At 35.4% G+C, this 14,203-nt stretch overlaps 1 protein-coding gene across 4 annotated transcripts in view; it reads left to right on the top strand.

The window, feature by feature from the left end:
- Positions 1 to 14,203, top strand: part of LOC113111386 (receptor-type tyrosine-protein phosphatase epsilon-like) — a 73,106-nt gene that overhangs the window by 40,372 nt on the left and 18,531 nt on the right. For 3 of the 4 annotated variants that reach the window (XM_026276040.1, XM_026276042.1, XM_026276041.1), the window contains exons 2-3: positions 3,295 to 3,501; positions 13,825 to 13,905. In XM_026276040.1, coding sequence (XP_026131825.1) covers positions 13,830 to 13,905 — 76 coding nt within the window. In that variant the 5' untranslated portion in view covers positions 3,295 to 3,501; positions 13,825 to 13,829. The remainder of the gene's footprint in view (positions 1 to 3,294; positions 3,502 to 13,824; positions 13,906 to 14,203) is intronic. The other variant, XM_026276043.1, reaches the window with a different exon arrangement.

Genomic DNA, 14,203 nt, shown 5'->3' with positions numbered 1-14,203 from the left:
CTGACTATATTCCAATAAATGGACGCGAATGAAGCTGACAACTTGCATCTGCTTCTATACTTAAAAAAAAAATGGTATAGAAACAGTTTTCACTGAGAAATTGTTAGTAAATTTCACAAATAATGATAAAGTACTCTTCAGTTTTATTTACAGCTTGGAAAAATAATACATTTTTATAATTTGTATTAATTTGTATAATTTATTCAGCTCTGTTCATTCAGGATGCTTCTGTGCTGCGCTCAGTTTATTAGATCTATTTTGCTGCCATATCAGAGAACGAAAGGCTTTTATCATGCGATCGAAGCTGAAAACATTTGCGCAGATGCTCAGCGTGAGAGACTCTGACTGTGGAGCATGAGAGGAGATCAGGGATTATTCAATCCTCATCAAGAGCCACATCCAGAGTTCACGGGCAGGCCATCATCCGTCCGAGATCTGCTGCTTTTATCTGCTCTCTAAAGGTTACACAGAAATCTTCCTGCTCACCCGAGATGACACAAACACAGAGAGAGGCTCAGAGACCAACGTTTATTGATGTTAGACCTCATACATTTCCATGGAGAATTGTTGTTAGCATTATATTAGTATTGCCTTTGTTCAATCATGATATGAAAGATGTATTTCTTTTTGCTTAGTGGAAGGATAAACTTGCATGTTACCAAAGCCGGACATTGAGAGAGCTGCATTGATTAAGTTAAAATATTAATATTATTTATTTTATTCTGTATAGGTCTGATATCTTTTTTTTTTAAATGACAGTTAGTCAAAAAACAAATGTTTTCTTTTGTTGCTATATATATAAAAAATCTAGATTATTCCACCAAATGTATATTTCTTAAAATTTAAAACATTGATATCGTGTTGGAAAATGGAATATAAAAATATGCATCTTTTTTGTTATTTTAACCATCTGTCATTTAATCCAAAAAATTAAAATAAAATAAATAAAAAACCTTTTTAAATGGCAACATTTAAATTTAATATTTGTAGTACAGAATAAAACATTTTAAAGTTGGACAATCATTTGTAATATACAACTCCCCCTCCCCCAAAAAACAAAACAAAAGAAATGGTCAAATTTACAGACATTGTAATGAGGTGTGGCCACTTTACCCTCTTTCCTAAAAGCATGGTAACCCGCATGTTAACCCCACTCAGTTTGGGTGCTAGACTTTGGATGCCCACCATAGCACCAGCTTGAAATGCACAAGCGTGTAGATTCTGTACCCTTGCAGCTTTTCCCAGGTAGATAAATTTTACTGTCACCTCTGTCTGTCCTCCTCCTCCTCCTCGTGTCTATCAAGTGTGTTTTCTTTTCTCAGTCTTTATCCAAATCCTCCTCCCACTCCGTTCCATCTCTGGGACTCATCTAAATTCATGCACGGCGTCCCCTGGAGGAGCTGCCGGGATTATAACACACACAGAAGGCATCTCTGCCATGTGTGGCCATGCCGAGAGCTCTTTAAATTTTAAAACGGCTTCTGAATCTGATGGATGGACGGATGGAGATTGTGAAGCGAATGCTGGATGGTGGCTGTTAAATATATTCAGTCTCATTACAAAACGGCAACAGTGAGCTCAATAGAAATGAGGCATGAAGTCGATTTCCTGTGTGATTTGTGTTTGAAGCGGTTGTGTTTAACAGGACTTGGCCATTAAGAGGGAATGTCATTTGTTAATTGAACAAACCTGTAACCCTGTGTACTTCAGCGCATGACTGTCCTGCATTGTTTGTGTTATGGACATGATTTATACCTCGAATCTTGCTTTATTTTGACCTGTCAGACGATAAAATGGACAAAATGTAGACTAACATTGACGCTACAAATGAATAGAAACTTGCTGTTGGATCTTTCTAAATTTGTTTGAACTTCCAAGTTAATGGGATATAATAACAAAATCTGGCGTTTTAGAAAAATACAGCATGACTGCAATCAGATTAGTAAATGACAAAAGTTGTATGTGTCAATAACCGGCCCGCTGAATTTTGTATATATTGTAATTTTCTGATTGATTTATTTGGGAGACCAAGATAGAGCACATTGTAGTAATCAAGCATCGATGTAATAAAGGCATTTATAAGCCTTTCTGCATCTGACAACGATTGAAATGGTCGCAGTCTAGCGACATTTCTAAGATGGAAAAATGCAATCTTTGATACCTTTTGTATATGTGCATCAAACATAAGCTCAGAGTCGTACATAACGCCAAGATTACGCACTTAAAGGGAGGGAGTAACCAAGGGTTTGACAGTTGTCAACTCTGAAATATTAAGTTTGAGTAAAGATGTTGATGTACCGACAAAAAGAAGTTCTGTTTTTTCTTGGTTAAGCTTAAGAAAAGGATCATGCATCCAGGCTTTTATCGCATCGAAGCAGGTGCTAAGGGTGCCAAGAATTGGGATCAGGATGCATGCTGATACAGATCTGCAATGCACAATGAAATTTTTTTTTTTTTTTGTAATTAATTTATTTATTTTTAAATAAATCCTTCATATTGATGCCATAGCTTGTTCAGTAAACTGACACATTAATATGAAGCATTTATTCACAGAGGAATGAATGAATGAATGAATGAATGAATGAATGAATCAATCAATCAATCAATCAATCAATCAATCAATCAATCAATCAATGAAATGTAATTAAGTTTATGATTGAACACTATATTACCATGTGCAGTTCTGTGTTTTTTCCCACTTGCATGTGAGTGGAAATCTGTAAAATTGGATTGGATCTTAAGACTCCGTTCATTGTCCTCATTCTCGTTGTTTGAAGATCATTATTGCATTGCTCTCTGGAATGCTTGATTCTGATTGGTCAGTTGTGCCATTCTGCAGTCAAATATTTGTATATAATAACGCTAAACTATGTAATTGACCATTGTCCCTAGTAACCAATTTCCTTTCTAACTGTGCTAGTTTAATGCTTGTTCTTAACTCACTTTGTAGTCTCTTTCTTAACGGCAAATCTATTCGTTATTGATTGATTGATTGATAGTGCATTTATTTATCTGTGCATTTAGTTATGCATTTATTTAATTTAGGCATTTAATTATGTATTTATGCATTCATTTATTTGTGCATGTAATTATGCATTTATGTATGCATTTAATTATTCTTTTAATTGTGCATTTATTTACTGATGTATTTTATTATGTAGTCATTTAATTAAAGCTTCATATCGGGGCCTGATCGCCCTGTCATGGTTTTTATTTTGTGATAATGGCTGGCTTAAATAATTACCTTAATAAACATCTAACCTATAGCTCTCTGTTTGTCTTGTTCCTCTCCAGATCTCATTGTGCTGCTGCATTGAGCTCCTGGATTTCTTCTGCACCTCTTCATTCTGTGGATCAGATAGATAGATAGATAGATAGATAGAGCAGGAGAGTGTGAGACAGAAGGTGTTTAGGCTGAAGGAGTGATGTGATGGTTGGATTCCTCCTACATTTCACTGGCTACAATGGACCAAATCATACACTGAAACATCACTGCTCAAGGTATGATCAACATTTCCTCAGTCAATGTAGCTGAAAAAAAGTTTTTGATTTTTTTTTTTTTTTTAAGGAGTAATATAGTTTAAATTAAAAAAAAAAAATCCGACCTCCCCCTCAAAAAAGTCAGAAAGGGACAACCAGCGGTTTTTGCTACTGTACCTTTAAGACTTCATCTGTAAATGAGCTTTGTTATGATTGCCTACAGTTTGTGTAGTTGGTGAATAGAGTAGATGTTGATACATAAATGTGATCGATCATATGTTTGATGATTTCTGAGCAAGCTGTTTCTGACAGTTTCTGAATGGAGGGATTTTTGAGTATGTTAAAAGTTCGTCAAACTCTTTAGTTCAAAAGAACAAGGAAAATGCTGTTATGTCCTGCATGGATATAAAAAGTATAATCACCCTCAGGCGATCCAAGATGTAGATTAATTTGAATAAATGTAGCATTGCATCATTTGCTCACCAATTGATCTTCTGCAGTGAATGGGTGCCGTCAGAATGAGAGTCCAAACAGCTGATAAAAACATCCTGATAATTCACAAGTAATCCACTTCACTCCAGTCCATCAGTTAACATCTTGTGAAGTAAAAAGCTGTATTTATTTGAAACAAATGCATCATTAAGGCCTTTTAACTTTTAAACGGATGCTTTTAGCCAAAATCCATAATCCATAATAACGCTTCCTCCAGTGATAAAATCCATCTCCTGTCGTCTCTCACATCAAAATCCACCCACATATTTGTTTAGAACTGTTTTTGAATGTTTTCACTTGTAAACAGTGCTTGATCTGTGCAGATTTCTCTGTTGATTCAGGCGAGATGACTTCTTCACTGGAGAAAGCAATATTTAGAAACTGAAATAATATTTTATCAAGAAGCAATGGTTTGACATTAACATTTCTTACAAACATGCAGCTTTTCAATTCACAAGATGTTAACTGATGGACTGGAGTGATGTGTGGATTATTATGATGTTTTTATCAGCTGTTTGTACTCTCAATCTGACGGCACCCATTCACTGCAGAGGATTTGTTGGTGATCAAGTGATGTGATGCTACATTTCTCCAAATCTGATGAAGAAACAAACTCTTCTACATCTTGGATGACCTGAGGATGAGGACATCATCAGCAAATTTCCATTTTTGGATGAACTATTGCCTTAAATATACTTGCCTCTGAAATGTAAAATGATACACAGACAGACAAATGGTCTAATTTATGTTTTAAGAGCCAATTTCATTCAAACTATCCAGACATCACATTAATTTCACATGTTTCTTTATTGTTCATCATACTGCGTGTGGTTATGAAAGCTGTGTGTTCAGCACAGTCACACTCTCTGATGCTCTCAGCATCTGCAGGAATATTCAAAGGATTTTTCTGGTTCATTTTGTTTTCTCATTGTTCCTCTTTTTCTGCTTCGCTGGCACAGCGTCTCATATCATTAGCGAATGCTCCACAGAGGCCTGAAAGCATGGAGATATTCCAGCGGGTTTCATGCATAAATGTCTGATGATAGACAGTGTGTGTGTGTGTGTGTGTGTGACATCCAGCACCTTTTTAAGCATTGTGTGTGGGTGTATGTATCTTGTCCAAAGGTTAAGAAGTGTGTTTTAAACTCAAGCAGGAAACCTGGCTGCACAGGAAAGGAAATAACTTATCAGCCGGCAGATGGGGGACAGCATGTGCTAACACTGTGCGTGCACACACACACACACACACACACACACACACACACTGTCTCTCGTCCACTCTAGGCATGGGTGATGTTTTTTGGCCTTTACTTATAGACCAGTTCATCTCAAACTATAAGCTCCTCTTACCCCAGACTGATTGGTTTAGAAGAATGTCAGTCTCCATTCAGGACTGTGTGCAGGACATGACAGTCACAGAGCCGTGACATTGACACTCACTGTTAAATCAGATGCCCATTGTGAGAGAAAGAGTGTGGTGTGTGTGTGCTGACATTTTATTAATGAGACATGAAATCCATGCAGGAAACCAGGGGAGGCAATCCTAGCTTTGATTGGTCCTGAGCTGAGACACCGCAGGAAATGAAAAGACTGAAATGATCGCAGAGACATTGAGGGGAGTGAGAGGGAGACGTCTTGTGTGTTTTACCATCATTAAAGATGCTGAAACACCGTCTGCCTGTAACCAACAGCTTAATAGAAAAGTTCAGTCATGTTCCAAACCCATATTACATGCTTCCTTTTGTGGGTTGTTTCATTCAGATATATATCAGATTTTAGAAGTAAAATGGGTTGCAGCTTTAACTTGAATTTAATTTGAGTTAGTTTAGATAATTTACATTTGAAACTTTCAAGTAATAGTTACATTTTAGTTTATTTCAACTTTATTTAATCAGTATAAATGATTTTCAATAGTTTTGGTTTAACCTCACTGTTGCATTAAAATCAAGTCCTTGTTTACATTTGTCATTGTAGTTTCATATCCGGTTTCATTCAGAAATGCGTCAGTTTTAAAAGTAAAAATCGATTGCACCTGCAGCATAATGTTGGCTTTAAACTGTCAAAGATTTGCATTAGTCAGGTTGTTATAGCTGTGTGCAGGTGACGGGTGCACCGGAATGTTTACCTCCTGCTTATGCTCCCTGATTGGTCAGCCTGCAGACTGTGGCCACACCCCTCTGTATGATGCCACTCCTCATGTGACCCTGGAAAAGAGACACACACTCAGCCTGAAGGGCTCAGATCAGTGGCCTCTTGTTGTGAGAAAGGGGGTTTGTTTATGTGTTTGTGTGTGTGAACAGGACAATAGTGCACAGTGTAAATCCAGTGAGGCCCAGATTTTTATAGTTCTTTCTCACAAACCAATCCGAGCGAGAAACAGCCTTATGCAACCTTAATCAACAACATGGCACTGGCAATCTGCTCTCACACGGCACGGCAGGCTGCTAGACTGTCAGGTTGAGAGCTGGGCATCTGGAAAGCATCTCTGAGGAATTCTGCTCACACGCTGTGATGTTGCAGGGTGAAAATGATCTGATTCATCCTGCTGTGTTATGTCAAAATAAAAGCTTTAGCGTGCTCGGAAAAGTAGTTGGGGATTATTCACAGAATAAACGGTTCAGAATAAGAATTATATCAAATATTGAAGGTCAAAAAGCATTTAAAAAGAACATAGCAGAAAGTTGTTGAGAAGTCTTTTCAAGCAATGCAAAGGGTTTGTGGGTGGGTTTTTAAACCTGGTTCATGAATATTAATTAGCTTGCACTGTTGTTGTTCTGTATTCTATGACATTGCCTAATTAATATTCATGAGGGAAACATTCATCTTGGTGCTATTTGCAAATTGATTGTCTGTGTAAATATGCATTGTACATGGTTTAAAGTACCGGTTTAATGACAGTTTTATTTTTGTAGTAGTGTCTAGCGTCTAGCAAACCACTAGCTTGCTTCAAGCAGTTCCTTATTTACTTCTTCTTGCACGTTTTATGGTGTATTGTGTTACTTATTTATGGAACATAATTACCGTTTATCGTCTGCCGCTGGTTCTGTTGACAAGGACCGCTCCCGTAAATGTAAGTGTACGGGCCAACCAAACGAACCAAGAAGAGTTTGGGACAAAAGGAGAGAAAGAGCGATTAATATCCTCGCTTTGATTGCATTTTCTAGTTTGAGAGAGCTTCGTGACAAACTTCAGCTAGAAAGAGATGCAGATCTTGCTTGTGTTCGACAGGTGAGTTGTTTTCTTTGATTAATGTCTTTACAGAAAACGTATGCTATTATATCGATCAACAAGATTAGTATTATGGGGCATACACGCCAAATGCAGGGCATCGCGTCTCTAGACTTGCGCGAGGACGCGTCTTTGCATTGACTTTGTATGTAATCTACTCGCGCAAATTGTAAATGATACAAATAAATGATTTATCTTTCTGTTTGATTGATGGCCGTCAGCGGTTGGGTAGAAGACAACAAATCCCATAATTCCGTGCTCCTTCTTAGCATCATCAAACCACGCGTTTGTTATTGTTTTGGAAGTGCGCCCTCTCGTGGCAGGTCCTACAACCTGTACCTTTAAGTTAACGTTTACAGCATTGGTACATGTAATTTAAGCTTATTTACATTAGTTGTCAAGGCAAGTTGTCAACATTTAAAACAAAACAAAGCAGCAATACAATTTTTATTGATTTATTTGTCATTTATTTTTTTAATTAATGAAACAACATTGGTTTGTATAATGTATAATGATTAATGGAGATTTTGTAAGAAATTGAATAAATAGTAATAAAGTTTAGAAAGTTTATAAATTGTTTAATTGATCTTTTTTAGACTGCTGTGCTTAAAGAGTCTTTCCCAAATGTTTAAATTTTTTATATTGATATATAATTTTTAAGATATAGAAAAACAACAACAATAATAATAATAATAATAATAATCTATATAATAATAATAGACTGTAAATTGTTCATGTTCTGGAACAAGGTGACACTTTTGTCCGACCCACAAAACCAATTTGGCTTCAGCAGTACTTAGATAAAACCAGATTGATTTATTTAGTCAAGATCTGGCAGCCAAACTTATTAGTTGTGTGAAATGTGTCTATGACAGATCCAATATACTTGTTTAAAGCCATAACCCACATTAGCTTATCATTCAATCTGCAGAAGGCTGGAGCAGAATTGATTTGTGTGTCAGTCTCTGCTTCTCCAGGAAAGATTTCAGCAAGCTCCAGACTGAAATGGCCAATTTCTGAACTAAAAATACCCTTTGTAAATGAATTTTGAGGTCAATATGTTCGACTGGGTGATAAAATATAGCTCCAAAACAGTTTTGCTTGCAAAAAAGAGATTAGGTATTTCCTCATTTGTAGAGGTCTAGTGTATTTTTTTCTGATTGCATGTACGTGTGCGGACATGTCACGCAGAGCCCAAGCCCGCAATCTTAGTTTATCAAACCACACTGGTTGTCATGTTTCCATGGGAACCCCCAGGAAGATGATGAGACGGCTGTCTGGCATCATTCTGGCCGCTGCGTCTCTGATGTGACCTCTGGGTCATGGCCTGCATTAATGCAAGGATGCATTGCGCCGAAGGCAGACATGGCGTTATTGGAAGTCTGTTGGACGGTTAGCTTGCCGGTCCAGACTCTTTGAGCGGTTAATGCACTGCTGTTGTTGTTTGGTGGTCGCTGTGGGCTTGTGAAAATGTGATCGGGTGAGTCAACGAGGTCTCTTTCTCTTAAATGGGTCACTGTATTAAACCACATGGTAGATGGATCAGAGAGCATAAAGAACGGCCGAGTAATGAAACGGAAGGATGAGGCGAGATATTAATGAAAACACAGAGAAGGAACAAGCAACTTAAATGTAATCTAGAAGAATCAAATGAAAGGCTCTTGTTCTCTGTTGGTTTAACTCCGGGGGCCGTTTTAATGCGTCCTCCAGGGTTGACTTTGCTTGAGATTTGTCTGAATTAGACGATCAGCTCCCGCCAGGACAAATATCCCTCTTAACTTAGTTTTCTAGAGACCCGTTGGTCTGATTCACAGAGACAGCGGTGTTGTAGAAAGTCCACTGAAGTTCCCAGTCAGTTTAGTAGATGATTTGGCTGATATGTCGGAGTCATATTTAATACAGATAACAAAAGAAATGAGAAAGAAATAATATTTTGGTTGAAGAAACTGTCTGTTTAACTTTACAGTAAGGTTAGTTGTCCTATTATCTTAATTTATACAGATCAAAAGTTGTATGCTAACGTTAGTTATTGCACTGTGAACTAACACAAACATGAAGAATTAACTAAAGTTTTTGTTCATTTGCATTTTTCAATTTAACAGTTTCACCAAAATATTCCTAGAAATGGAATTTCCATTTCCACTCCAAAATGTACTTTATGTGAGAAAATAAAATGAGTTCATTTTAAATTTAACATTATAAGGAATTTCAGACTTCAGCTTTAAATGTGTTTTTTATTTTAGCTCTAGTGTGTGTGTTTATCTGATTTGGTGCACACATGTGCTGGCATGTTGAGGTGCACTGTATGTGGGCATTTTGTGTTTAAATCCAGACGTTTCGCAATCCTTCCCCCGCAATCATTTGTGTCGTATCTCTACTGTAAACAGAAACAGCTAACTGTTATCAAGCTGACTTGCAGTTCAGGAGTGTTTTTCAGCTAGCTGAAGACAGACACGCGTCACCTGATGGTAAGTGTGATTGAGTGTGTCATGGGATGCTAATAGTGTTTATTCTGTAGCAAGCAGCTCCTGGAAACTGTGAAATCACTGTGTAGTCAGCAGTCTGCATGGAGAGAGAGAGAGAGAATGAGAGAGAGAGAGAGAGAGAGAGGGAGAGAGAATGCTATATTTTAAAACATCATTTTAAGACTTGTACTAAAGCTGTGAAATTATTTTTATTTATTATATATTTTTATTTATTATACATTTTGGCTTTATTGTGTTTAAACATTGCTGAAGTAAAAAAAAGCATAAGTTAATAAGAATAAAATACACAGCTATTGGGTAAGAAATATATATATATACATATATATATATATATATATATATATACATATATATATATATATATATATATATATATATATATACATATATATATATATATATATATATATATACATATATATATATATATATATATATATATATATATATACATATATATATATATATATATATATATATATATACATATATATATATATATATATATATATATATATATATATATATATATATATACATACATACATACATACATACATACATATACATACATACATACATACATACATACATACATACATACATACATATATATATATATATATATATATATATATATATATATATATATATATATATATATATATATATATATATATATATATATATATATATATATATATACATATATATATATATATACATATATATATATATATATACATATATATATATATATATATATATATATATATATTATATATATATATACACACACACACACACACACACACACACACACACACACACACACACACATAGGGTCAAATTACGCATATTAAGTAAAAAAAAAGAAAAAGAACAAATATATATATAAAAAATGCTGAACAAATAACAACAAAACAATTTATTATTAGTATTATTATTATTATTTTAAATATAATATTTAATATGATTTTGTGAATAATGTATAATTATAACATCCACACATACATATTTTTAGTAATGTTTAATAATTATTTAATAGCATTTTTTTTTTACTTAGTATGCACTGTTACACCCAGTTTATTTGTGTGTTTCTATTTAAATGCTTATCAACATAATGTTTTGTATTTTTGCTAAATTCAGTTGGAATCGAGTTGTCTCCTGTAAGTTTTCCATTCATTTCCATTTCAGTTTTTAAAGGTTTTGGAGCAGAGAAACACTGAATGTATAATAGATTTAGGTGTGCTGAGAATTTAGTCTGATGCAATCAACTCACACAATAACATATTTGCACACTTCATAAACCAAAATACATATACTTCTGTTCTTGCTTTCTCTGATTGCATAAGGAAATGATGAGGAGCGTTCCTCATTTAAAGAGCGAGCGGTCGCTGGGAGTTTTCGTGTGGGCTGAAAAACCTCACAGCAGAGTGTCATTAATTCATGGTTAGCTGCTTACACTAACACACACACACACACACACACACAACAGAGATAATCTCACTTACCATTAAATACAGCAAGTGCAAGTGTGTTTCCGGCATCACCGCCTCACCCAAGGCTGTCTGCAAATGTCCTGTCTGCTAGCTTTACCTCATGACCTGTTTACAATAATGAGTCTCAGAAGTGCCCGGTCCACTGGGGTCAGAGACAGCAGGCCAGTCCTGAGCACAGCCAGAACAAAAACATTACATGCTCGCTGACGGAGAGATGTGTGGGATGCGGATGAAGGATGGAGACTGTAATTCTAAAGTGTGGCTACAAGGTTTATGCGTTTTACTGATTTGCCCCACTTAATTTAACAGTTCCCCACTGTGTCCCAGCAAAAACATGCCAATGTACAGGTGCATCTGACCCCAGGAGTCTCCACAGGCATTCAGAAAACCCTTTGGACAGAAAGCACATGCTAAATTGCAAGATAGTGTTCATTTATTTGCATGCACTCGGATGCAATCGATGCACGTGTTAAATATATTCCTGCTCACCTGTGCACTTGTTTTCTCAGGCTCTGCCGTCGGCCTCAAACCACGTGATACGGGGAGGGTCATTTCTTCTCATTAAAATCCTGCCATGAGTCTTTGTGCTGCTGCAGGCAGCTCTCAGGTCTTTATTAATTGCTGGGGGATACTGTATCGACTCAAATTCTCTGCCGCTGTCCAGACTCCAGCGTGCTCTGGGATACTATCGACAGAATGCGGCATTTGATCATGCTTTATCTCAGCAGCTAATGCAGAAAGCACTTTATTCACACTCTGCCTGATGAATGATGCAGCCTGAGAGGTTACCAGGCAGACACACTCATAATGCAACGAACGTGGTTGTTTTTTTAGCATCACGGATTTGGGTTAAAATGTATATATATGCATAAAGGAGAGTGTATTTTGGGTGCTGTTGTTCTTAAATTTATAAGAAGCTTTTAGCTTTTTTGCAGTTGTATGATGAACAATTGTTTTTTGTGCTTAGTTTTATGGTCTTGGCTTTTTTAAGTTTAAAAAGTGTTCAAATTGGGGTCAGTAAGATTGTTTTTCATAAAAAGAAAATTATACTTTGTCAGGAAGGTTGCATTCTGTTCCACATAAATACTGTTATTTTAAACTTTCTTTTAATCAAAAGATCCAGAAAAAAAAATATGAACGGCACAACTGCTTTCAACGTTGAAAATAATAAATATTTGTTGAGCAGCAAATCAGCATTTTAAAATGATTTCTGAAGGAACATGTGACACTGGAGACGAGTAAAATTCAGCTTTGTATCACATAAATAAATACAAATTATATATATATATATATATATATATATATATATATATATATATATATATATATATATATATATACACCGTATATTCAAGTAGAGTTATTTTAAATAAAAAAATAATTCACAATATTACAATTTTTATTGTATTTTTGCTCAAATGCAGCGTTGAGAGACTGTTTTAAAAAAATCTTACAGACCTCAAATGATTGTATATTCTTGGAATAACCTGCACTAACAAATTATGCATATTGTTTCACTTTAAAATATGTTAAACTATAGAAATAAAAATGTTTATGGATGTAGTTTCTTGATGACTTCTTATTGAGAACCTACGTAAATAGGTTTAAGTTGTGATTTCATGCTGCAGACACTATATGCAGTTCACATTCAGCTCAAATTTAAAATTGTATGCATACTTATGCAGAAGACCCTGAAATAGTTTTAGATTCAACTTCATTTGACCTACCATATTTATTCCTGATATTTGGGCATGTGTTGGTGTTTGAACACCTACAGGATTCTCTCTAGCGTGGAGTGGTGTGTGCGTTGCAGAAAGTGCGGTCTGTTATTTATGTGTTGTATTGCTTTAGTGAATATGCAGCAGCTCCCACTTGATTTTCTCAATGAAGAGCATCAGCGGCTGTGTGTGGGTGTTTTGTGGAGTATCTTATCTCACTGAAGCAGCGCTGAGACTGAACAAATCCTCGTGGCTTTTCCTGTCCAGTAGCCCACGACATCTGCCCTCCAGATAGAGAAGATACGCTCAGAAGCTTGCTCTGAATATCTGATGCTTTACTATCAAGAATCACTTTCAGTATTAGTTTGGGTTGAAAGCATGATGCAGAATGTTTTTAGGTAATAAAAAGCATGAGATCTTGTCTTGTCCTCTGCTAAATGTATCAGTCACATAATAAATAATCAGCTTTTCCCAAAAAATACCTATTCAGGTTTAATCATGCACGTTATATGTTTGAACACAGATTAATTCAGATGTGAGGATGTTTTATCTCAGTTTAACCCACTTGATACTTTGTGTAACACTTAAAATCCCCAAACTAAATAAGATTAAAGTATACAATCATGTCTAATCTGTGTGAAAGTGAGGTTTATGAGATCTCGCTCTGTTTTCAATATCAGAACAGAGATGCTCTCCGCTTTCAAGCGTTTGGACTGGAACTGTATTTGAAAGGTTTTGGTGACATCTATTGGAGGAGTAATGCAACATTTTTCCATGTTGTAATATTTAAATCGATCCTGATCTGTTGTGTTTTTTTAGTAGAGTGACATGTAGAGTCACATTTAATTAAATAAATGATATTAAATGATGTCAATATGTTTAAATGACATGCTTATATGTTCTCTTCTTCTCTTGCAGACACAATGGTCCTTGTTTTTTTTCTGACAGTAACAACTCTACAACCAAACACATCAATTTCAACAGACGGAAAAAGCAATGGTAAGTGCTCATTATTCATAATAATAGTGTTAATAATATGATGAGCATTGTTGTTTTGTTTTCTAAATCCTTTGTTAAATACAGGGTGACAAATCTGTCATATACGAGAAATAGTTTATTAAGCAATTTAAGAATACTTGATTCTGATTGGTCAGTCATGTCATTTTGCAGTCAAATAGTGCTATATTGTGTTTAAAGTAATTCCAGTTCATTTTTTGATTCATTAATTGATCCATTCATTCATTCATTTCCTCCCTTCCTTTAATTTAATTAATGAATCAGTTAATTAGGGGTTAAA

Source organism: Carassius auratus, chromosome 12 (assembly GCF_003368295.1).
Source record: "Carassius auratus strain Wakin chromosome 12, ASM336829v1, whole genome shotgun sequence".
Taxonomy (NCBI): Eukaryota; Metazoa; Chordata; class Actinopteri; order Cypriniformes; family Cyprinidae; genus Carassius; species Carassius auratus.
The sequence above is the reverse complement of the archived record's forward strand: the minus strand, read 5'-3'. Positions and strand labels throughout refer to the sequence as shown.